At 37.9% G+C, this 27,995-nt stretch overlaps 1 protein-coding gene across 1 annotated transcript; it reads right to left on the bottom strand.

Moving 5' to 3' along the window:
- Position 1: 1 nt before the first annotated feature.
- Positions 2-27,953, bottom strand: LOC125377377 (the record flags this gene model as incomplete). Its single annotated transcript, XM_048390438.1, has 4 exons — positions 27,832-27,953; positions 9,892-10,181; positions 7,712-7,894; positions 2-153 (listed from the first exon to the last, which is right to left on the bottom strand). Coding segments are annotated over exons 1-4 (747 nt in total), but the record flags the coding sequence as incomplete, so codon positions are not given.
- Between the last annotated feature and the right edge of the window lie 42 nt (positions 27,954-27,995).

The following is a 27,995-nucleotide window of genomic DNA, read 5'->3' as shown; positions in this document are numbered from 1 at the left end:
CATCCTTTGCTTCATCTTCAACCATTGATTCATCTTCATTCCTTGCTTCATGTTCATCCTTTGCTTCATCTTCAACCATTGATTCATCTTCATCCCTTGATTCATTTTCTTCCGAAGTTTCCATATCTGTATGATCAAGCAACCGCTGTTTTTCTGAAATAAATAAAGTGACAGATCAGGTATTCACAGCAGACAAAAAGTCCTGTTTTGTTTCATAACTTTATGGCCACAAAATTATTTCCATGCTTGTTTACCTTTTTGAAGCAGTTTTTCTAAACGTTGCTTTGCAAGTTGTGGAACTGCTGACATGAAATGTTAAAATCTTTTAACGGTTTTCTTTCCATGTAAGATATCAACTTCCTTTTTTTGACGACGACGAGTGTCTTGCTTTTCTATTATTTCCTGTTTGTCCTCGCCAGTGGGATATTTTTGATAAGGTTTATCAAACAGATATGAGTTTGACATATCTAATTCCTCTTTAAGAAAGCAAACATCTTCCCGGAGAACTGTCTTATGGAGATCATCCAAGCCCATTTGTGAAAAATAATGTACATTAGTATTGTCACACGCCAAGTCTATTTTTGTCTAAGTTGGAAAAACATGAATACATGACACCTTTCATGGATGATGACTCCTACTATTTTTTGTAACGAATTTTCCGGGTGACTTCCTCCCCCTTCAGGTGAGTACTGAAAAAGCATGTAAAGTTTATATATTGTTACGGGTCAATTCCCACACTGAAGCAAAATGGTAACCCAGAAAGCTTGTGTTTGTGTAGACTGTGCAGTGTACATGACCTGTCTCTTTGCATAGACTAACTGCCTTGATCTGATCATCGGGTTGTCCCTACTCAAAATGGGTAAATGAATTAAAATGTTTAAAATGTCAAATTCAAATGATTATCATTATCACAGGATAGGTTGAATTTGTTGTCTCCAGTATTTTCAAGAAACATATAAATACCCACGCAAGTCACCTTAATAACAGATAATCTTGTACATTTTTCATGCCACACTCACAGTGAGACGTTGATACTCACTCGGCTATACGGTGAATGATCAGTTATTTTCTCAGATATGTCATACATCAATACACAGATGACAAGTAGAACGGGCAGATCAACCATTTCTGTGAACAACTTTAGCCTGTCAACAGCCACTTCATATCACTGCGCACATTATCTAATATTACAAATATATAATCAGTATGCCATCATATAGGTTAGGACTCTTAATACCAAAGAACAACAGGTTCATTCATATAGCACAGATAATTCAATCTGTACCATTTTCATCTCATGGCAAGTAACACTTGCAAGCAGGCTTGGTTGGCGTATGGTATAAACACGGATTGCAGGACACGTATTGGTAAATACCAGGGCTGCAACGAATGCACTATGGCAGCCCTAGTAAATACGTGTGATATGTTCCCTAATAACCATCAGTTTATCAAACTAGACTCACTCGTTACACTTTCAATGGCTAAATGTTACTTTAATCGTACAAGACTCTGCGCTCGGCAGAGATTTCTTATGACTATGTATTCCAAAGAGATTACTATGGTGAATATCATTTTCTCTAAATCGTCAGTTATTTTGAGCATGACATTATGTCATGAACACATCATTACCCCCATGTGTGTCCACATCGTTAATATCATATATAAGGACAAACGATATGTATTAAGCTCATGATTATGTCATGATTACGATACAAAGACACACTATGCTAATAATCGTTGTCTCCCAGTCTATGGGCTCTCACCTTGCCCGAACCTACCATTCAACCAGACACTGAACCAGACACTGTACCTGACTTGAGAACAAGAAGCAAGGGCCCTCAAACATGTTGAGGAGTCTTTGCCTTTGAATGTTCCTCTGGAGGTTCATAACCCTTTTGAACCTCTGGATATGGAGGTTACTCCATCGCTGCCATTACAGCGTAGAGGACCTTCCCCCCGCTCACAATCTCCAATTGAGCCTCGATGATTTGTTCTCCCAGTTTAATCCAATGGAATTGTAGAGGACTTCGGATCAAGTTTAGCGACCTTCAGCTATTATTTCAGGATTTAAAACCTTCAGCATTTTGTCTTCAAGAAAACTTTCCTCAAATCAACAGATAATTTTATTTTAAGACAGTATGATTCCTACCATTGCTTTTCTCCTCCGAGTGATTAAGTGAGTGAGTGAGTGAGTGAGTTATGGTTTATAGTCACATCGGCAATATTTCAGCCATATTGTGACTAAATCAAGTTATATAGTCATGAAACACAAAACTGAACCTGAGTGATAAAGCTACTGGAGGATCTTCTGTTATGGTGAGGCAGGGCGTCATTCATAGTCCTGTTCCTCTAATTACTCCTCTTCAGGCTGTTGCAGTCCGTGTCACTTTGAATGTTGTATTTACATTGTGTTCTTTATACATTCCACCATCTTATTCTCTGCGACAGTCCGATCTGCAGGCACTTTATGACCAACCCCTAAACCCTGTGTTCCCATGGGAAATTTGAATGGCCACAACCCACTTTGGGGTAGTACTGACAGCAATACAAAGGGTAAATTACTTGAAGATTTTTTCTTAAATAATGATTTATGCATTTTGAATGACGGTTCTACCACATATCTACATCCGGCAACTGGTACTTACTCTTGTCTGGATTTAGCAGTTGTAGATTCTAACTTCCTAAGTGTATTTGAATGGTCAGTCCACGATGACCTTTGTGGAAGTGGCCATTTTCCAATCATTTTAAAATCTGTAAATCCATCTGATGTTCCTTCATCTTCACGTTGGAATTTTACTAAAGCCACCTGGGCTTTATATGAAGTACTTTGTTCTACAAACTAAAACCTGAAGTACTTCTTTATGTTCCCGACTCCCGACTCTGATTAACTTACTAAAATAGCTGATGAATGTATTCCGAAGTCCTCCTTAAATCCTCACATACATAAACCATGGTTCAACAATGATTGTAAACAAGCTAGGAAGGCAAGGAAAAAGGCTGAACAATATTTCCGACGCCATCCAATGGTCCATAATCTCATTAAATTTTAAATTGTAAATGCTAAAACCCGGCGCACTTTCAAACAAAACAAACTTCAATCTTGGCAAAATTATGTATCCAAGATAAATTCACACGTATGGAACAGGATTCGGACTATAAATGGTAAGGGTTCTTAATCAAGCATCCATCATCTCTAAGATTGGGATCAATTATTAATTGATACATCAGATATTGCAAATAAACTTGGTGAAACTCTGGCTCAACATTCTTCCTCGTCTAATTATGTCCCTCAATTTCAAAAAACAAAAAGCTGCAGGAAAAGAAACATTTACATTTTAATTCAGATAACAGGGAAAATTACAATGAAGTCTTTTCCATTCATGAGCTCCATACTGCACTTGAACAGGCTAAGGACACTGCTGCAGGGTCTGATAACATACATTATCAACTATTAAAACATTTACCGCAATCCCGTTTAGAAACCCTTTTTGATAATATTTGATAACATCTGGACGTCAGGAGAATTTCCTTCTTCGTGTCGTGAAGCTATCATTGTTCCCATACCTAAACCTGGACATGACCATACTGATCCTTCCAATTATCGACCAATTTCATTGACTAGCTGGGTTTGCAAAACCATGGAACCCATGGTCAATAATAGATTAACATGGTACTTGGAATCCAATAACTTAAACACAAATATTCAATATGGATTTCGTAAAAATCGCAGTACCATTGACCAGTTATTTCGATTGGAGTCATTCGTTAAGAATGCCATTATAAATAAACAACATGCAGTGTCTATCTTTTTCCATCTAGAAAAACCCTATGACACTACAAGTAAGGACGGTATTTTAAAAGATTTACATGATTTTGGATTGCGAGGCCGTTTGCCTCAATTTATATCCAAGTTTTTAACTGACAGGCAATTTCAAGTCCGCGTGGGTTCAACCCTGTCTGATCTTTATAATCAGGATCAGGGTGTCCCACCAGGCAGTATTTTGTCTGTCACTTAGTTTAGTGTCAAAATCGACAGTTTAGCAAAGGTTTTAAACGATTCAATTGATGGATCGTTGTTTGTGGATGACTTTAATGTTTCTTGCCGTGGTAGGAACATGCATACGATTGAGAGGCAAATGCAATTGTGTTTAAATAAAATCCAAAAATAATGATTAGAAAATGGCTTTAGATTTTCTAAATCTAAAACTAACTGTATTCACTTTTGCAGAAAATATAAACCTCACAAAGACCCTGAACTAATATAAGATAACACCCCCATTAAAGTTGTAAAAGAAGCGAAGTTTTTGGGTATAATTTTCGATCATCATTTAACCTTTTTACCTCATATAAAATACTTAAAGAATAAATGTCTGAAAGCCCCAGATTTGTTAAAAGTTGTCTCTTATTCCAAGTGGGGAGGGGATCAGAAAACCCTCCTCCAGCTATACCAAGCTCTTATATGCTCTAGTCTTGATTACGGCTCCATCATCTATTGTTGGGGCTTGTACGAGCAATTTAAAATTATTGGACACCATTCATCACCAAGGCCTGAGGCTTTGTCTTTGACCCTTCCGAACTTCACCTATTCACAGTACAATAAAAAGACATCTCTTAATCCACCACTTGGAATAAGAATACAGTCTGATGTTTCTGCTGCCCAAATCAATCTTGAAACCATAGCCCCCACTCGGCCGTTCACTTCTCCACCTTGGCAGTTACTTAAGCCAGAGGCGGACCTGACATTAAGCAAACTAAAAAAATCGGACACAAATCAACTAATTTATCAACAGCAATATAATTAATTACGTAGCACGTATGATACTCACAGATCTATATTTACAGGTGGATCCAAGGACGGTGACACTGTTGCCAGCGCCACCATCATTGGATCCAGGACTATCTCAACCAGATTACCAGATAAATGTTCTATTTTCACAGCAGAGACAAATGCTATTTTAACAGCTCTAAAGTACACCCACAGCCAAACATAAACAGTTCATTATTTTTTCAGACTCTCTTTCTTGCGTTCAAGCTATTAAAAACATGTCTTCCACGCATCCACTTTTTTTAATTGTTTAATGATCTTGCTACTGGCCAATACGACATCGTTTTCTGTTGGTTACCAAGCCATGTTGGAATCACTGGTAACACAATGGCTGATGCTGTTGCAAAAGCAGCTCTCAACAAATCTGTGACACCACTTCTTCTTCCCTACAGTGATTATAAACCTGTTATCCGTTCTTACATCAGAGATCTAATGAAAAAGAAGTGGGACACCGAAGTGGGTATAAAAAAATTACATGCATCAAAACCAAATATCGGTTATACCTACTTGGGTTGTCAGTCCAGATGTCGTATTGGCCATTCAAGATATACTAATGAATATATATTGAAAGGGGAGGATCCTCCATTCTGTATTCCTTGTGATGAAAGAATCACAGTCAATCATGTCTTGCTTGACTGTATAGATTTTTCCGTCACAAGGGATAACTATTTCAAAGTTTCATCGTTAAAGGATCTTTTTAACAATATCAGCTCTCATTTAATCCTTAGTTTTTTAAAAGAAATAGATCTTGTACATAAATTTTGATAAATGTGTTTTGTAATTAATCAATGATCTTTTAATATTGGTAGAATAAATTGGATAACTAAGATTGTCAGTGGCTGTACCTCGAAGGGGGTTGAAGTAGCGTAAAAGAATTGTCCCCCCGGAGATGGTACGTAAGTCCACGTCATTCACAGTATATTTATTTTTAATCGCAGAATATATGTTCGTTTAATTCGGCTAAATTGACAATAATCGCCAACCACTGAAGGGATGGTGTAAATCCTGCTGGGGTCCATGCAGGTAGCGAAAGTACTGTAAGTCCCCCATGGACCCTCGCGTGGTGATCAACCTTCAGTTGTCGGCGATCTTATAGCCTGTTTTTATTTTGTGTTGCAAAATGATAATATATTTTTACATGTTCTCTAACTATGACACAACTAAACTGTCGTTATCAATACGTCTCCTCGTGCTCACCTTCGAAAAGATGCATGATATGGGGTGCTGATCAATGTTTTCGAGGTACTCCAATACTGATGGTTCATTTTACGAAAGGGGTGGTCACATGTTCAAGCCCATTGCTCAGAAAATAAACAAACAACAGGAAATATCACAATTTCAATTCTTTATCACAGTTCCTCATCTTACTTGTAATTCGTAGATATGCATATTTATAAAATACAAGAAGTACATACTGTTTAGCCTCTGTACAAGATTGTGTCAACTCGCCTGAAACTGAGGTGGTGACGTTAAACGTGCGAGATTTTAGACATGCAGCTTAGCTGGGGTGGAAAAAGTTGTTTACTGTTACGGTGGAATTACATATGTGAAAGAGACCATGGGAATTAGCAGAAGAATTAACCTGGAAGTTATTCACGGGAGCAGTGGACAGTGGCTGGATATTTGTATCTTGGACAGGTACCAAATAACGTTCGCCAGCGAGCTGCTGCTGTCCCTGAAGAATGTTCGAATAATGTTGTTTTTGAGCTGAGCCTGAGTCAATGGAATACGACTGCAACGGTTATGTGGCCAGTAATTTTGCAAATCTCGCGATTTTCAATGCCTGCGTTTGACAGCGAAGTGACGGCAGTTGCCTGAAGACAATGATTTGTATACACTTTGAGACCAACGTTGGTAGAAATTTCTTTCATCATGTTGCCAATTACATTTACACCAACTGGCCTCGTGGTGTTCCATTCGGTGTCGTCGACATGGACTCGTCTCTTGTGAGCCTGGTAAAAGGCACCATTGGGGGATTGAGGAGAGACATGTATTTATCAAATGAAAGTACAGGACAGAATTGGTCCGATGTTGCATAAATGCGTTTGTTGGACCCATTTGAGTCTTTGAGGTCCCCCCTGTGATTTTTAGTGACTTCGGAGTGTGTAATTTCAATAAACTCGAACACCTATTCATCAGTGGATACACGAAAGGAAGATGCAGTTACTTCCCTTTGGTTTTCTTTACCACGACGAGCGAAACCGAGTGTAAGGGCGAACCACACTTTACGAAGCAAGCCGAAAGGAGTTTCCGTATCCAAACTTTCACAATTGTTTTTAATCATTCTCGGGGATAGCAGCATGATGTGTTGTCTGGTCAAGGCCATCGCGCTTAAGTTTTTTTATCATGGACAGAAAAACATTGTTTGCAGTGTGAAATTCCCGGTCTTGGATAAGCAAGATCTGCACACTTAGGTTGAAATGAGTGTTCTTTTACTGATTTAACTGATAAAGGTGACATTTATCATCTTTGGTATATGTTGGGAAGAAACATGCCATGTGAAGAAACGGACTTGAAAATACAGAAACAAATATCAACTAACTATTATCTATAATATTTATAATAATGGATTGGTTGGAAGACAGACCAACATAATAGAAACATACATGGAGAAACACACACAGAGAGAGAGAGAGAGAGAGAGAGAGAGAGAGAGAGAGAGAGAGAGAGAGAGAGAAACATACACTGATATAAACACACACGCATTCCAGAAACACACACACTCATAGAAACTGCATAGAAACATGCACACAAAATAGAAAGTGACCAAATATTATTTTAGTCTGAGCTATTTTCCGGAAAGATGCAGGTGAAAACTGCTTCACTTGTAGCCTTATGATGAAATTCGAACTGATTCCCAAAACAGGAAATCACAAGCTGACCTACCCGTGTTCTTGGACTGCCGGAGACGGTCTCTTACATTTTTCTGATCATCAAGCGCGCACAGAAATTGTTCTATGTAGTCGGCCTCTTCTTTTCTCATCAAGACATCCAGAAGAGCAATACATTTCTCTCGACGTGGAGTTTTTCCTTGAATCTCCTCACGCTGTTTCTGGCTGATGACGCCTTCTTGAAACAGATAAGCTACTACATTATCTACTTCTAGTGTTTTCAGCAGGAAGACATAGTTGGAACGGATTAGGCCCAAATCAATTTCCTTCGTAACAGGATACATCCTGAAGCACACAGATGAAGAACCTAACACATGGGAGGATTGGTACAAGATGGTCCTATTTGTCAACTCTGTCGACTGTCAACACACCGACAGAAATGTAGTTTGTTCAAGTGTGCCATAGGAACTAAAGCGCCAAAAAGAAGAATCATTTTCGATCCGTCATAGATAATCAGTTGTAAATTTGAAACTTTGCCCTCTTCCTTTTCAGTGAGATTGAAAATGCGATTTTTGTTCATTTCTGAATAAGCAACTTTTTACCCTTTGAATCATACTGCACATTATCGATGTGTTTGTCACGTTTTTTTGTGGTTTCACATATATTATAAACATTGTCTCCAAAACTGGTGTTAGAACATATTACTTCTATCGCACCGGTAGCTTTCCTAAAATGTCATTTAATTTTAATACGATCAAGGAGTGAGTGAGTGAGTGAGTGATGCTGCTTTGAACAGTATTCCAGATATATCATGGCGTGTCAGTTTAATTTGTGAGGAAAGCCCCAAATAATGCAGGTCTCAGACGTTTATCAAGTGAAACCCAGGAGCAGGGATGTGGTGCTGACAAATCTAGAAACAATACCGGATCATAGTGGGATTCGAACCCACGACCTTAGGTTTCTAGGGTACCGAATGTACGCAACTCTGCATAGCGAAAATTGTGGCACCTTAGACGACTGGGCCACCCATTCTTCTCAATCTGATTGAAGTCCGTAAGGTGCATTTTTCTCTAATAATCAGTCCAAGCTGATGATAAAATCTTTTAATACACAGTCATTAAACATATCGTAACCCGCAGTGATAACAGCCGGTTTGTGTTGACATAAAACAAGCTATTTATAGCACTACATTTGTTTAATTTAGGCCTATAAGTGAAAGTTGGAAAGTGATGGTTGTTTACGAATTATCAATGACACATGACTTCCAAAAAGAAATATGTATTAAAGGATCTTTGAACGATGTAACTGACGACGGATTTATCAAAATGAAATGTGAATTATTTCCATGTTTGTTTGGCCTTCATAAATCGCAAACTTTAACAAGATTGCAAATACCATGTATATGCTAGAGCCTTTGGCCTTTGTGTCTTATGATTAGTTTGAGGCGCGACTGACACCAGGGTCCGATTGCTCTAACCTTATCAATGACTGTTTTGATAACCCTAGTTGAAAATATTTAAAAAAATATATGCCAGTCTGTGAGAACATTGTTTGAATCGCCTCTCCATGATGCACGTGAAATATGTGAAATATGAAATCTCGATCTTTGGCAACTCTGGTTATGACATGCACGACCTTGGGTACATACCGGGGGAAGAATGGGTGGCCCAGTGGTCAAAGGTGCCACAATTCAACATACATACTATCTGTCAATTAATCCTTTAAACAATTGAATGGATGCATGAAGCTTCCTAATTAATTAAGGTAGGATGGACTACAAGTGGATGCATGAAGCTAATAATTGACCTAGAAATCCATCTTAACTTAATCAATTGTTTAAAACATTATTTGACAGATAGTATGTTCTGGCGCACTGAAAACTGATTGAATAGCAAATTGAAGTCTTTAGTACTTTAGTTTTTAGGCACTTAGAAGTTGGGAGGACATGAATACATGACACCTGGATGGTGGCTACTCCTATTATTTGTAATTTCTTCCCTCTTGATCACGTGAATACTAAGAAAGCGTGTAAAGTTTATTAAAGAATTGACCTTCACTTTGTGTGAGTTTATTGGAGTATGAACCTTCATAGAGTGAGGGCCAAACAATGTTCATTTCTGAACTCACACAAAGTGAAAGACAATTCTTATAATTTGTTATCACAATTTCTTACCTCAAAAGATGTAGGTCAAGATCTAAACACAATTTTATTTAGTACGTCACAAGCTGACCTACCCGTGTTCTTGGACTGCCGGAGACGGTCTCTTACATTTTTCTGATCATCAAGTGCGCACAGAAATTGTTCTATGTAGTCGGCCTCTTCTTTTCTCATCAAGACATCCAGAAGAGCAATACATTTCTCTCGACGTGGAGTTTTTCCTTGAATCTCCTCACGCTGTTTCTGGCTGATGACGCCTTCTTGAAACAGATAAGCTACTACATCATCCACTTCTAGTGTTTTCAGCAGGAAGACATAGTTGGAACGGAGTAGGCCCAAATCAGTTTCCTTCGTAACAGGATACATCCTGAAGCACACAGATGAATAACTTAACACATGGGAGGATTGGTACAAAATGGTCCTATTTGTCAACTCTGTCGACTGTCAACACACCGACAGAAATGTAGTTTGTTCAAATGTGCCATAGGAATTAAAGCGCCAAAAAGAAGAATCATTTTGATCCGTCATAGATAATCAGTTGTAAATTTGAAACTTTGCCCTCTTCCTTTTCAGTGAGATTGAAAATGCGATTTTTGTTCATTTCTGAATAAGCAATTTTTTACCCTTTGAATCATACTGCACATTATCGATGTGTTTGTCACGTTTATTTGTGGTTTCACATATATTATGAACATTGTCTCCAAAACTGGTGTTAGAACATATTACTTCTATCGCACTGGTAGCTTTCCTAAAATGTCATTTAATTTTAATACGATCAAGGAGTGAGTGAGTGAGTGAGTGAGTGAGTGAGTGAGTGATGCTGCTTTGAACAGTATTCCAGATATATCATGGTGTGTCAGTTTAATGTGTGAGGAAAACCCAAAATAATGCAGGTCTCAGACGTTTATCAAGTGAAACCCAGGAGCAGGGATGTGGTGCTGACAAATCTAGAAACAATACTGGGTCATAGTGGGATTCGAACCCACGACCTTAGGTTTCTAGGGTACCGAATGTACGCAACTCTGCATAGCGAATTGTGGCACCCATTCTTCCCAATCTGATCCATTCTTCCCAATCTGATCTGTTTGGCCTTCATAAATCGCAAACTTTAACAAGATTGCAAATACCATGTATTTGCTAGAGCACTTGGCCTTTGTGTCTTATGATTGTTTTGATAACCCTAGTTAAAAATATATTTAAAAAGTATATGCCAGTTTGTGAGAACATGGTTTGAATCGCCTCTGCATGATGCACGTGAAATATGTGAAATATGAAATCTCGATCTTTGGCAACTCTGGTTATGACATGCACGACCTGGGGTACATACCGGGGGAAGAATGGGTGGCCCAGTGGTCTAAGGTGCCACAATTCAACATACATACTATCTGTCAATTAATCCTTTAAACAATTGAATGGATGCATGAAGCTTCCTAATTAATTAAGGTAGGATGGACTACAAGTTGATGCATGAAGCTAATAATTGACCTAGAAATACATCTGAACTTAATCAATTGTTTAAAACATTATTTGACTGATAGTATGTATGTTCTGGCACACTGAAAACTGATTGAATAGCAAATTGAAGTATTTAGTACTTTAGTTTTTAGGCACTTAGAAGTTGGAAGGACATGAATAGATGACACCTGGATAATGACTCCTTCTATTATTTGTAACTTCTTCCCTCTTCATCACGTAAATACTAAGAAAGCGTGTACAGTTTATTTAAGAATTGACCTTCACTTTGTGTGAGTTCATTGGAGTATGAACCTTCATAGAGTGAGGGCCAAACTGTATGAACGTCGGAGCTGTGACACACACAATAACCACGTACCTCAGAAGCAACGTCAGTCCGGCTGCAACTCAGGTAACCTCCCCGCTGTGGTGTGTGCTGCACGTCTCACCCTGATCACGTATTTAAAAATGGCCAATCACAGTTCACATTGCTGATAGCCGGGTTAATTTCCTTGTACACTGGTTGTTTCACTCAACATGTTATGCTGTCGTTTTTGTCTCGTGTGCCGAGGTACCGTGTCTGAAGTCTGAGTGAAAACAGTTCTGTTCTGTGTGGCATGTAACATGTGTAAAATGTTGTGAGGTTAGATATATGCACACAACAGTCACAAATAATAATGTACACTGATCAGACAACTCATGTCAAATATGTTTACACCAGCTAACCTCCACCATTTCCGTTTGGGGAGGGGGCACGGGTGGCCCAGTCGTCTAAGGCGCCGCGATTCGCTGTGCAGAGTTGCGTCCCTTGGGCACGCCAGAAACCTATGATTGTTGGTTCGAATCCCGGTTCGCCCCGATTATGTTTCTAGGTTTGTCAGCACCACGGGTCGGGAAGGAATGGAATATGTTAGACCGATTTATGAGAGCTATTTTAACAAATATGCTAGCAAATAATTTCTTACTTTATTACAAATAATGTGGTCAACACATGCCTAATATTCCAGAGGTTACTAAAGTGAATATCATTTTCTCTAAATCGCCAGTTATTTTGAGCATGACATTATGTCATGAAGACATCATTACCCTCATGTGTGTCCATATCGTTAATATCATATATAAGGAAAAACGATATGTATTAAGCTCGCAAAAGGCTCATGATTATGTCATGATTACGATACGACAACACAATGCTAATAATTGTTATCTCTCAGTCTCTCTCTTTATTAACATATTAACATAACTTGCTTAACAGTTGCCCTAACCAATTGTAAGGATGCGCAAACAAGTACAAGCTCTGCGCCTACAATTTGCATGTATTAAGTACAATACTTCCCATGCTTGCAGAATGCATTGGAACCAACTACACAACCAGGTAGCCCTAGGTAGCACCAAATGACCAGGTATTTTCTGTTGATGGTATTGGGTAATATTAGCTACGGGAAAGATCATCAAGAATCTCCAACTGAAAGGGGAAACTCCAACAGCCTCTATGCGGACTTCACGGGATGATGCTCCTTCTGTGGCCACTGTTGCGGTGTGAGCAACAGAGTTCAAGGGGGGAAGAGAGTAACTCAGGAAGACCTCCGACTGGCCCCACTAAGGAAATTAGATACAATACATGATATGATTATTATGATCGCCGACTCACCACACGCCAAATAGCCAGTAGGGTAGGCATCCCTCGTGAGAGAGAAGAGAACATTCTGAGGAATGAAATGGTTGATGACGAAGTTTTCAGCACGCTGGCTTCCAATGCTTCTTCTGACTCTGACTGATCAGAAACGCTTGCAGGGTCATCATGACTCGCGAGAATTACGTCTCTTTTAAGTTGTTCCAGCTGATTCAGTTCTAACCAAGGACAGGTCTTGGTATCACTACACTCAGGAGCAAATAAAATATTGTCATAGTCGTGAAAACATCTCCTACAAAGAATGCGAAGTTCTGTAAGCTGGTAATGTAATGCCTTCATATTTTGAAATTCAAAAGGAAAATGGTAGACCACCTTCCGATATATCAAACCATTAATGGCCAATAGTATACTAAACTGCCTGAGAATATCAATCCTAAACGTTATGGAAGAATCCCTCCTGGTGAGTTGTCCCACCAGGATAATCCATCTGTGCACAAGTCTGTGGTCGCCATGGCTGCAATGCGTGACTGGCTTTGAACTTATTGAACCATCACCGATTGACCTGATTTGTTATGTATAAACCACTGAATTGAGTGACACAAGATGTTCGAGAAAAGGGTATGTATGTCTTGCCCCACCAGTAACACCCGCCATTCACACAATATCCATGGAAATGTAAGTAGTTATTGCCTGACGCGGCACATCTGTGGTCCTGTCATGCAACGGCGGCCTGTCAGGTGACACGATAGTGCACTGACTTTGTTTTTGTGTATTTAAGAAATAAACAGTGAGCGGAAGTTGTTTATCGAACAATAAAACACTGCAGTGAGAATATACAAATCGGGGCTGCGCTCCTCATTGTTCAATCTCCCTGCAGTGTTTTATTGTAAGATAAACCACGACCACAAGTCGATTATTTCTTATATGAGTTATTAACATCATGTACGGCCTCTTTAAGGGTGTTGATAGAATATACTAGCTTTAAAACCATTTACCCAAATTTTCATAATAATGACCCCCTGAATGAGAATCCGACCTAGGAAGTTGGTATTCCCCGTATATTCTCACTATCCTCACGTCGATTATCTGTACTTTTTCTCCTAATACCGATGGTCATATCTCTCCCACATCCAAAATATGACGTCATCAAGTTGCGAGGGCATATTCGAATCTCCAGAAATAATTCAATATAGAACAATGTTTTATCGTGAAATTTACCCCACTTCGTTCTTCGTTGGCAGCGTGCTTAACCTTTATGTGTCACAGGCATCTTACAGGTGGGCACACGTCAGTTGTACATGCCAAAACGGTGCAAAATTATCTGCACATATGACATGTGTGTGCACGACGTCCACGTGCCATCACTTAACTACACGTTACTGAATCAGAGGCGTGGGCAGTGTGGTGTTGGCAATGTAAGCACTGGGATAATCAACGTTGGGCTAATGTCATGTCTCCTGGGGTACCGAGGTTCACGGTGGGCTTCCATGACCGACGTAATCGAGTATTAAGACGTCCTGGGGATGGTTGTGTGGATGTTAAAGTCGTACATCACGATTGTTTTAGTTGTGGGGCCATAATGGCATTTGGCTGTATCACTGACCGAACGGCGCTACAAATTGTCCTTGGTGCCATGGGCAAAACGTTTCAGCTTTCAAGACGATAATGCACGTGCTCATCGTGCCTGGATTGTTACCAAATTCCTCCGGCATCAAACGAGCTATGTCATGCCTTGGCCAGCACTTAGTCCTGACCTGACAATAAAATGCTACTAAGATAATATGTCATATCTGTCAAATCAAAGTAATTGATTAGATTAGAAGTTTGTGATGTACTTTCCATTTTGTATTTTGGGGCACGAGTGGCCCAGTCGTATCAGGCGCCGAGATTCGCTGTGCAGAGTTGCGTCCCTTGGGCACGCCAGAAACCTATGATTGTTGGTTCGAATCCCGGTTCGCCCCGATTATGTTTCTTGGTTTGTCAGCACCATACCCGTGCTCGTGGGTTTCACCGAAGTGGTAAACCACTTTTTTGGATGGACCAACCAGGAGAGAAATTGATGGAATATTAATATCACATGTTACCACTGATCCAGTTAAATTCATCACACAATAATATATTAAAGTACTCACGGAAATGAACAAAACCTGTTTTTCTCAATTTAAAAATCGATTCAAAGTGTCACGTAAGTGTAAATACGAAATAACAAAACAACTCGAAAAGTACTAGTCTGGATTTGCTTGTTTGATCTCAGTGAACAACACAAAATGTACTTTACAGGAGGTAATTTGTCGGCACTTTCAACATTCAAAAATAAAACTAAGTCCAAATTAACATAGCAGAAACAGACTATAGGCATTATGCACCTGTTCTCACCTGTCGTGAAAGTGTCATAGGTCACCTTGATCAACTTACACCTGGTTATGCCCTGTTTCACAATAGTCTGTTTTATTCACATTTTTACACACTTTTACGTGTAAAAAGGCATAAAAACATTTGATACACTGTATTTGTGCCAAGGCCCAATTAGTTCTAATTTAGTTGTATGAATATTTACATATTTTGTATAATAACTGCATTTATTTAAGATCTGAGGTCGAAAAAACAGGGTTTTTTTCATTCCCGTGAGTACTTTAGTATTTGACATTACGGCATTTGATTATTAGGGCATGATCATGTACATGTTCACTGTAGTAATGTACACACCAGTCAACTTGATTATAATTTATATTATAGTGTAGCGCGGCATCAACGATTACTTTATGATATCCTCACTTGTCATCGATGTATTGACATCGAACAATGGACGACAATTCGAAATTCTTATAAATAGCTTCAATAGGGACAGCGCCGGTGTCAGTACAATTTTCCTAGTTAAAAATATGTCTCTACACAATATAATCTGAAGCAGACAAGAACAATATTTTTTTATTAATGCTTACTTTCATGGATAGAATTGAGTCAACCTAGCTAGGCTTGCCAAATCGTTCTAGACTTGAGCTGGATTCCTTTTAAATTTATTCACTATGGTCTGGGAGACGAACGGGCGTCAGTATCGCATTAAAACTGGGACAGCCTGAATCAGTGTAATCGGATATGTTGTGGAGTTTCGGTTTGGGGCTGTTTGCTGAAGGGCTCACGAACAAGGGCATCAATGTAGAGATTAAATCATTACCACCTTTCTTTATATCGGATATGTTATTGTGATTTGAAGAATTTGTTTTGGAGAATTGCGAGTTATGTATACTCTGTATTCTTTCGTCATGGTAGCATATATATTTTCTGTGTTGCTTTTTGAATTATCCACAAATAATGATAACTACAATGTAAACCTCTCTTTGGAGATATACAATAATACTACTGAAGGGGCATATCTGAAAAATGGGACTTATCGACAAATATTTCTTTCTTAAATACTACCCGTTACAGGCATTCTGATCATTATATTATACTTTGTACAGTTTAAAAGTCAAATAATGGCAAATTGTGTATCTTTCTACATTTTGAATCAATTATAATTTCTGCAATAAAACCTTAGCATCAGATAGTGATATAAACGAATATGATCTATACTGTGATAAATGAATTATCAATTTCGTATTATGAATTAGATAAACATAAATATGATAGTGAAACACATTATTTTATTCTGTTCGTGTGAGTAGGTAACGAGAGATCTAGGCAACTCACTAACGTAGCCATTTGTGAAAAATGAAATATTAAAAGTTTAGGGGGTTGAACATGTACATTGAATGACAAGGAAGAAAGCAACGTAATAATTAAATTACAAATCAAATTATGTTACAAATATAACAGAATATATAGAAATATTAGTTTAATTTCTTATTGTTGGAAGGTGTTTAATTATAGATTTTGTTTGTTTGCTGTTTAACGCTATCTTTAAGGAGGTATATCTATATCATCCAAATGTCCATATATATATGTCCACATATATATTTATAAAACAAGTCGTCCAGCACTCTTCCTTAATAGTACTTTGTGTTTGATTGTTTGTTGTTAAACGCCGCACTCAGCAATATACCAGCTATATGACGGTGGTTCGTAAATAATCCAGTCTGGACCAGACAATCCAGTTATTATCACCAAGAGCACCGATCTACGCAATTGGGATACGATGACATGCATCAACCAAGTCAGCGAGCCTGACCACCCGATTACGTTAGTCGCCTTAGTACAAGCATGGGTTGTTTAAGGCCTATTCTAACCCGGATCTTTACGGGTAATGTTTTTAATAATAAGGTACAATGAAATTCTGTATATGTCCATAATAGGTGTGTATAAGTAAATGGATAATATATCCATACAAGCCAATTAAATGGCTGCATATTGTTCTTTGATGAACTCTTTTACAAGTCTATATTTCAAGACATGTATTTGATATTCATAATAACTCCATAATAGCTACACAATGGCGACAAAACGGTACCAGCATCACATATATCTATATAATTACTTTTAAGTTGAATCATGTATCTAAATAGTAAATTAGAAGGATTAAAAATATACACTTCCGACATTTTTCGGGTTTTTTTCGTTTGGAGAGAGGAGTAGTGACAGTAGTGACTGGTATCTGATGGGTGCAAACAGGTGTCGAGTGGCTGTCTCAGATGGCTCTAATTTCGTTACTCTAAAGATCACGACGGCGATAAAGACCGTGAAGTAGTTTGTCTCACAGTCCCTGAACCATATTATTTTCCCTTCCGCCCAGGCCTTACTGCAATGCTATAGCCCAAAATGAAACAAAGCCTAGATGTTCAACGGGTTCAGGCTGAAATTTCCATCACACTTGGGCTCCTTTTGAATTTAAATATAGTTTCTCGTTTTAACCAGAATAATGTATTTTCAGAGACTAAGCGTTTGTCTAACCGTGAAGTACAACTATCCAAAAGATCCCATGCATGTCTATATTTCTTCAGACAGACTCTCCATGTTCCTATCTATATGTATCAAAAGACAAATGAATTAAATCTTACAGCACTGGTGAATAGGTTATTTGCGCATGTAATCGTCGATCTACAATATCCTTTGCGGAAAAAGCATATATACTGATGAATTAACGTAGTAACACTACGCAAATATATGCCCAGATGTATACATAAGTTTCATCTCGTGATCTTTATTCGTGCTTTTAGCTCTTTTTCTACATTAGATTATGGGGCGTTACATCACACCAGAAAGCCAGGTCCAAATTCAAGTCATAATTTCATGGTCCGTCTTGTATGTTGGAAACCAATATTGCAACATGGCTGAATATTCCTAAACGTGGTATTTACCCGATTACTCACATAACTATTCCATTTTCTTCGTGCACGTTCTACAATCATCTACGATCACTATCTAGAAGGAGGTATAATCATCCAAATGTACATACATATATGTCCACATACATATGTATTAAGCAAGTCCCACATTCTTTCTTAAACGATAAATGCTAAGCATTTCCTCTGCATGTATTTATATATGTAAAAATCGTTTTTATGTCAACGCTGATGCAGTATACGTACCACAGACCGGATGCTAGAATAACATCTAATATCTGAAATGAACATATCTTACAGAAAAAAAAAAAGTTGTTAAACAATAGTTTTAAAATATAACAAAAAGGAGCCAAGAGACTTTCTTCATTTTGCCAAATTTTGGGCTGTATTGGACATATTTGTTTCGGGGTCTGTATGACAGACACACCTAATTCTTTAAAGTATAAAGATAAGTACATGTAAGTATAGATGTGGTTTATATTCAAATATGTTTGTGATTAACCCGACCTTGAAAAATATTGAAGGGTGAGTGGTAACCATTTATGTCATTATTTCGAATTAGAATGATAGCACATCAGAAAAGCATGGCACTTTAATATACGTATCTTGTTAGCCCAATAGTGTTTTAAGTAAGAGCAACATGTATATCGAGAATATATGTTTGGTGCGTGACTTACCCCACATTACTGTCAGAAAGTGTGCATGCTCTGTTTATCGGGAATAAATGACATAAGGCGATTCATGCGGGTAAATACGATTTACTTCAGAACTAGTATAGATTACTTTAGGTTAGGAGAAAATGTATGTAATTAACAGAACTTTTGATTTCGGCAAGCTTCGTGATATAATCAACTGTGATATAATGTCAGGGTATATGGTCATGTAATTAAGAAACAAACCGCGAGTGGGAGTTGTTTATTGTGCGATAAAAAACGACCACGACTCGTTTATTTCTTATAAAAGATATCAACATTACATACGACCGCGGCAATGCCAGATAAATCCATTTTATGAAGAGGAGGGTTTGAATTTGGTCTTTCCCCGCATATTCTCACAATTTTCTCGTCTGCACCTTTTCTCCCAATACCGATTAACATTTCGCTCTCACTTTCTGATGCGATTGTTCGGGCATTGCATTTATCTACCTTCCCCAGCTACATCTATTGGGAACAACTCACTGGACACGTCCCTCTCACAAATAACATCAAAGTTACAACGTCCTCAAGTTGCGAGTGCATGTTCGAATCTCCATAAATGACGTCATGATAGAACAAGGTTTTATCGTGAAATATATATCGCTTCCTACTTCTTTGTTCTTTGCGATTTATCGCGTAGCTGTCTTATATCGAATGTCAATTTCTCATTGCTTTATCATGACGTATCCGTGTCATAACCAATCATGTAGCAATAGCAATCACAAATATAGTTGACTTAGAATACAATAGTGTCATGATATATAATTATCCTTTGGTGTGCAATATTTCCGGTTGATAAATCTAACATATGCTTACTTTTAAGAATTGCGACTGTACATTTTTATATTGCTTTATCAGGTCTCTGTAACATTTGCAAAATAAAACAAATTTAATAATACAACTGAACCTAAATGTATGTTGTAATATCCTTAAGTTCCTGAGAGCGGCATTAGACCATAAACAAAACATAATATCTTCAAATATTATGTTAATAATGTCGATGCTAAAAAATAATCTCCACAATATCCATACCTCTTTCTCTATGTTTAATGTGAAACATAATAACTCTTTTTAATGATCTGAAGGAACAATAATGACAATAATTTCAAAATAATATCATCATTATTTATGTTACTTATACTCAACTGAAGTAGTCCTCAACACTATACGTTCAGAGAAGAAACCCATGAACATATTATCAATGTAACATACATTTATGGAAATTAGATGAACAGTTGATTGAACAAATGATATTATTCGGTCGAACATCTATCAGCCAATACTACATGATTAAATTGTGAGACTACAGTGATTTTTGCAAGGCTACTCTCATAAATGTCATGACGCATTTGAGGCCAGGGTTCTTCTATACTCGCATTAATGTGCTGACTTATTATTGCGTTAATTTCATGATTTACAGTATTCATGAAGAACATTTCACGTGGGACCAACAGAGGGAAATATGACCATCGACTATGTTTTTTTTTTATATTTAGCTAGCTCAAACGATCTGTTGGTTTGATTTATTGTTATGATATCCACAAAATAAGTTGGATCCGTTTTCCCGTTTTTGTTGTTCCCTGTGTAACGCCGCACGTAGCAATATTCCAGTTATATGACGGTTGTCTGTATATAATCGAGTCTGGACCAGACAATCCAGTGATTGATATCACGACCACCGACCCACGCAATTCATATACAATGACATGCATCAACCAAGTCAGCGAGCCTGACCACCCGATCCCTTTAGTCGCCTCTTACGACAAGCAAAGTCGCCTATGACGGCAAGCATGGGTTGCTGTAAATCTATTCTTAACCGGATCTTCAAAGGTCAAGTGGGATTAAACTGATATGTTAAGATGAAATAAAACTGAATTATATGTGCTGTTTTCATATCAAAGTTTGCCAAATTGTTACAAAATTATTGGCCACAGCAAGGCTACGTATTCACAACTTATTCTTCCCCGCCCTTAAGGCGGGGACGTATACGGGAGAGGTTAATTTTGGAGCATGTAAGTCGACATGTTGGTTTCTTAGAAATTTCAAGCCACAAAGTTACCGATACGAAACATACAAATCATGTGAAATGTGCGTGAAATGTTGATGTTTATCTTTTCCAGCAATAAGAGATACTTCAAAATCGTCTTGCTATCCTGAGACTTAGTCACTTTTCGTAATGCTGATAACCCATGAAATTTGTTCATTTTGTTTTTAAGAGTTAAAAATGATCCCATTTCGCTAATGTTAACCGGTCTATATCTTGTAAGAATAAACTTTTGCGCAATGAGCGAGTATCTCCATTAGCTATAGGCGTAGTATAGAAGTGATAAATTCACGCACTGACCTTGCATTGCTGTACATCGTATCTTATTCAAGCTGTATCACTGAGAGTGAGAGATTATCTCCCTTCCCCGAACAGTTCAATGGCGCACTACCTTTGCAATGTATCGTATGTTATTCAGGCAGCCATCGAGAAACGTTCCAGGAAGGAATTTAGGCCAAGCCTGTCACGCGCACTCAATTTTCACACTGCTATTGCAACATATTGTTCAACACGATTAAATAACAGGCTTCTATAAAGTATGACTTTCTTCAATAAACAACACATGTAAAACAACGGGTTTGATATGAGAAATTTTTTATTAGTTGTCTTCATAATCACATGTATGGCGCTTGCTGTGCATAGTTGAGCACAGCATTGTTTTAAATACTTCACTGTATGTAATGTATGGTACATACCGTTTCATGCGGCGGTTTACGTTTCTGCATGGTTTATTGCTTTGACAAAAAAAATTAACTTCCAGCCGAGATCATACACCCGTATATTTTCTTTGCTTCTGGATACATAGGAAATCAACAGGTTGGTCTGTAATTTGCAATTATTTTCCAAAAAGATAATACGGTTGCATGATATCTTCACGATGTTTGGGTTGAACAAAGTAACATTCTTCTAAACAAATTTCCAATCTAAGCCGGAAGCAATCACAACACAAACCCAGTTAACCAAACGCAACCATACACAAGAGTGAGTGAGGTAGTTGGGTTTAACGCCGTCTTGAATAGTATTCCGTGTCAGCTTGAAGTGGGATGAAAGTCTGAAGTGATGCAGGTCTTAGACGGTCACCACTTTGGTGAAACCAACGAGCAAGGGTTTTGTGCTGAAAACAAAATCGGGGCGAACCGAGATTCAAACACACTGTCATAGGTTTCTGGCGTGTCCAAGGGACACAACTCTGCATAGCGAATTGCAGCGCCTTCGGCGACTGGGCCAACCATGCCCCCGTAAACAACTGTAAGAAACTATTATAAAACAAAGATGTTTTAGATGAGATATGTATTGCGGATCATTCCATAAAGAAACAGTGGCAATATTGCACAATCACAAACTACAAAATACATGCACAATAAACGACAATTAAAAAACACAGGAACATTCAACATTCAAAAGAGGTAGAATTTAATTTCTAAAACAAGTGTTTTATTATGATATGGAAACAATATGAGAATTGAGCAAAACTATGGTAATGTAGTACATACATGTACAAGGAATTTGTTTGTAATTGTTGATATGTTAACAGATCTTGGAAGTTGTTTCTGGATAACTGTTGGTAAACTTATTAAGAATCTGCTCCTTTTAACAGAGTGTACCAAATTCTTTATAATGATTGGGGATTATTTGTGATTCTCTTTCTTGGTTCTATTATGTAAGACAGTGCGTAATGTTGGTCATCTTCTGAGACATCACATGTTTCACAGAGACGTTGTTCAAATGGGGTTGGTGTTTGTGTATATCTACAATTTTTTCAATTTTTAGTTTGCGATTACTTAAACGAAGTTTTGAGAAAAGTGACCTATGGCCTTTGTTTTTACAATATGTAAGATAATTCTCAATATTTATAGATAACGTGACCAAACTGTATGTTCCTAACATGCTGCTAGATAAATGGGAATCCATTAATGATTGCGTGAATTTTTACATTTGAACTGAAGTATATTTAGAGTGTATTCATTACATTTTTTGTGTTTACTATTTTAAAAGTTTGCTTTATTAAAACCAACCAACATTTTGACCAGAAATATTGATATTTGCTGCAAAAGCATGCTTTAGAGTGACATTTGTTATGTTATCTATATAGGATTTTTTTTATTGGTACTAATAGTGGGTATACATCAAGTTTTGCCTGACAGGCCCAGTTTTCTTGCCTGGGATTTCTTTGTGCTGACCAATTTAAGACACTTTTTCCTCTTTTGTGCTTTCCAAAGATAAGTACATTAATAACAACCAATTTGTACTTAACACAAATTCTCTCCTCCCATAGCTTACACTTCCTTCCTCTGCACATAACATTATATGGCGGGGAGCTATTGATGCTCTGCAGCAATCTCTACTTGTTGTGGTAGGCACAGTATAACTCATGAGTCTGGACTGAGGGAGGGCCGTATTCCTCCTTGTGGGTCACCTGCTTGGTAATATGGGACGGAAAAACTGCAGTGGGTGAGGGCAGTTAAGCTGATGGTACAGACAGATAACAGAGATCATTTTACAAATGTGAAACCTCATTCCACAAAGGAAGAGGCGAAAGCTGAAACTTGGTGAGATTTACAGAACAAAGGCAGTTATTTCTAGTTTCTTACTGACTCTCGAGGAGACATTTATTAAAAATTCGTGTGTGCGACACGGCCACCAGTCACTAAATTTGGGTTACAATCATTCGGTCTTCTTTCATCTGTCATCTGAAATACCATCCCTTCGTGCACTTATGCTTCCTACTCAAGTTACCAAACACATGTTTGTTTACGTACACGTGCAAGATATATATTACGCCGAGTAGAATTTACGATTTTTGATACGTCTAACTGCTGGCCTGGTACGCAATGTCATATTTCTTATCGCCAGGGATCACAGGTGTGATACCAGTCTCCCTCAAGGAGACGTCTGATTGAACTCTTTGCTTCGTCAATGCTTCGTCTAGCACAAACCGGTAACTGGTACCACTAGCAACGATACAATGGCTACAAAGACTTACAATGAGTCAAGCATCCGTCACTCGATTTCCATTTTGATTGATTGTTTGATAGATAGATTGATAGATTGTGAGTGAGTGAGTGAATGAGTAAGTGAGTGAGTGAGTGAGTGAGTGAGTGAGTGAGTGAGTGAGTGTTCCACTGTATGTCCGAATCTGGGTACGGGTCACCGGCTTAGCGTCACTGATCTAGATATATCTGTGCATAAATAGGTCATCCATGCGAATAGCGTAATCTCGATTAATGTATTCAGGAACCTTTCGTGAACAACATTTATTGAAAATGCTACCGAAGAATCAAACAACTTTGGCTTCTGTGGTGGAATCATTCTAATATTTCACATAACCGTTAACGTATTTCTTGAATGTTGTCACGCCATTCATTCAGACAGATCTCGAAGATATGTTAATATCTATGCGAGGACAGCGGATTAGATATCGCGAGGCCGGTTCACAATCCATAAAAGCCTGTGATATGCCATGAATAGCCCATTGCATCTCGTATATACGGTACTCCACACAGAGATTAACGAAGGGCATCTATTTGATCAGGGGTTATTTAAATATCTATAACATCTGTGTGTCAGTATATCCAGTTTCTGTCAGTGCAGAGAACGGGGGGATAGAATGATGGATTTAACAACAAGTAAGGTCATCTTGAGCGGGATGGTTTTCGTAGGCAATAGATGGATTAGCATTATGAACTATGATTCTCTTTAGGTAGTAAAAGATCCACGATATTCCACCTGGTAGAAGTGTGTAATCAAACCGCACAGCATTGGTCTTTGATTGACTGTGGCGTCAAAACAAACTCATTCATGTACTTGATCTGAATGTTCATCTTAATTGTTATGGATAGTCACGGAGCCCTGATCCAGAGAACAGGGTGTCATTCGATAAAAATGAAGTAATAATAGGATTACCAGAAAAACGGGGTATAACACCCAAGCCAATAACCTCCCCTCAGGAACACAAGAGTAAGTCAGTACAAGATTGAAAACTGCCCCATAAGTATGTATGACAGGCTAGTCGGGTATTGCTTCTTGTATATGTGAAAGCAAAGTTATTAAAATTAATAGCAAAACTGATGAAAGTCACCAACAAACGTGTATAAGTGTTACATCGTCACTGCAAAAATAATGAGTGTTGTCTTTAGTATTAACATTCAAATACGTGATATCTATATTAGCGATATTGTCTACGTTCCGCCGGTGAGTAAGCGTTAGCCTTACTATCTCGTAGTATAAATGTTGCAAGAAATTGTATTTCTGAAGACATCACGATACAGTTACGATGCATCACGTCTGCACCAGCGCTTGATAACAGCCTTGTGTTTGGGTGTTTCAGTAGTTTAAATTGCTGTTCTTGATGTTGTTGAATAAACTTTGATACTATGAACAATATAAGGTTATATGAGAGTATGACTTTAGAATGGTAACATGTGTTAATGTATATCTAATATATATATATATATATATATATATAAATAATAGGAAGACATAAATAGAACAATGAGTAGTACGTCCAGATTAGTGTATAGGCAAAATTTAAAAGTAGATGAAAGAACACAATCGTCCGGAATAAAATGTATAATTCTAGTGCACTTCCATGTGACTATATAGCATACAATTAGCTATCGGGTCCCGTTTGGGTCGGTTTGGGTGGCAGCTTAGATATCCATAGAGTAGGTTCATCTCGGAATCTCCCATATAACTGGGGCTCCTTTTCAATTGAAATGCAGTTACTTGTTTCTTTCAAAACTATACAGTTTTAGAGATTAAGCATTAGTCTGAATAGATATCACCAGTTTGTAATTTGAAATTAATCTGTTTACGGTAACAGAACACTGTTTAAGTGTCATGTTCAAATGAGAAAGTGGAATCCCGTCAATTAGGCGGACGAACCTTAAAACTGTTAATAAACATTAAAATAAGCAATATCGGGAAAATGTATATGCATATACTATCTGGCAATAAAAACCAAGATCACCTTCTACAAAAATAAGTTTTAAAAGCCGGTTGATATTCTTTTGCGTATTTGACGATTATATAACTTTCGAAAGTATAAATCCTTTTCCTATACTCAGACGTTCCTGAGCCTTGCGCTTTCCTAATTATTTTGTCTAAAATTATTACCGTTATCATTGTATTTGTTAATGGGAAATACGCGCCGATCAAGTACGTGCCATAAATTAAAGCGACATTGTACGATTCCGAACTCATCAGGAGACCGTGTTTACGAATCACTGTCAAATAGTGGTGACATATAGTGGAAACAAAACGCGAAATCGCGCATGCACAGAACGGAAAATTTGGACAAGGCATTAAGCAATCCGCATGCGTAGAACGATTGATTTCAGTACTTCCTCTAAGCGCTTCGAGTAAAAGCTCGGGCCTGTAATCTAACACGCGAGAACTGACCAAGGAAATCTGAGAAGTAGGAATACCGGTAGACGCTGCTGCTTGATTGACAATGCCAATCAAGAAAGGGAGGAGCCTGATGATATCGTTCTCTCCCAGTAAATTCCGATGTCAAATAACGACGTTATTTGGACGGAAAAACGATGGTTTGAAAGCATCCAAATAACGTCGTTTTCCGTCCAATGACCATATTCGGAAAAAACGACGTTTTCGTGTTTGCAGTGTAAATTGACTACAACTTAACAAAGTTCGCTGTGCAGAGATGCGTCTCTTTCACAAAAAATGACTGAAAGGAGGTAAATCACAACTGTATGATGAGCCGAATCAATAAGACTGACAGAAGTAATGGTCCACATTGGTTAACCGCCAATGCGCGCTGCACGTGCAAAATATCGGATGTGTTTTCTTGTTATATTTTACAAACAAACGTTCTAACATGGGAAATATGTCACGAACACATATATTTGTTTTAAAACTTCATATTTATATATTTATATTTCATCATCCCCTACGTTTTCTGAAAAGTATATATCGTCACATATATTAATAAAACCAGAAGCCCTGTTGTGGCAATTGTAAATACTACCACCTGCGCTTCAACCTTTTCTGGCAATGTAATGTGGGCCTTTGTATTCAAACAAAACTGTCTGTCTGCATACAGACTGGCAACGTGCACGTTGCGAGTGCAAGTTCGAATCTCCAGAAATGACGTCATGATAGAACAAAGTTTTATCGTGAAATAATCCACGCTTCGTTCTTCGTTGTTCTTTGCGATTAATCGGGTAACTATCCTCTATTACAGGATAAAGTACAGTCGGTGATTTTGATCTTTTAGTGAAGCATTTTAGAATTCCCCATTCCACTTTCACTCCGATGAAGCCCTAGCATACATGTGCCAGCCAGCTTAATCGAAGTAATAAATGTCGATTTTTGACTTTCCTCCAAGTCTGAACACCTCTTTCATGCAGTTCTTAAGTCCACCCTCACGCACTCCTTCTTTCTACTGTGTGAATCAAGACTCATGAGGTGGCTGACAGCGTGTACTTTAATGATGCAGATACTGCATTGATAAGACATAATAATCATAAGGTCATATCTAGATGTTGTCTATAAGAGAGGTTCTTTTATTAACATGTCGGAGATAATTTGTGAAACATATTTTGCTTTTTCGGGACAGAGGTTTAGGATATTTGCCAATAGTATAATACCATTTTGGCAGTTTTTTAAGTCTAGTGTTCAAAGAAGTATCTGCCTTTCATTCTGATAATTTGGACAGTACAAAAGGAAGTGTTTTTCATCTTCTATCTTAAAGATGGTAGGGCTGCAGACACATCCTTGCTTGACACCAATATTAGAACAAATGGGAGTATTCACAGCATAATAAAGTGTAGAGTATATATTTTCAAGTAGATTATAGATTTTTCTCATTTATATTGTTATTTAGTAGCTTGTGTCTCAGACCATTTCTCCACACAGTGTCAAAAGCTTTACTAAAATTAACAAAGCAAGCATACCATTTCTTCTTAGACTTCTTATATTTCTGAATCAGAGTCCGCAGTATGAAGATGATATCAGATGTTCTAAAATCTTTTCTAAAGCCAGCCTGTCTCTTATCAAACACCTTGGATGATTCCATGTGCGATATTATTCGCGAGCTGATAATACCGAGCACAATTTT

This window comes from Haliotis rufescens, unplaced genomic scaffold, assembly GCF_023055435.1.
Source record: "Haliotis rufescens isolate VD_foot unplaced genomic scaffold, xgHalRufe1.0.p SCAF_9, whole genome shotgun sequence".
Lineage (NCBI taxonomy): Eukaryota > Metazoa > Mollusca > Gastropoda > Lepetellida > Haliotidae > Haliotis > Haliotis rufescens.
Note: the sequence above shows the minus strand (reverse complement) of the source record. Positions and strands in the feature narration are given on the sequence as shown.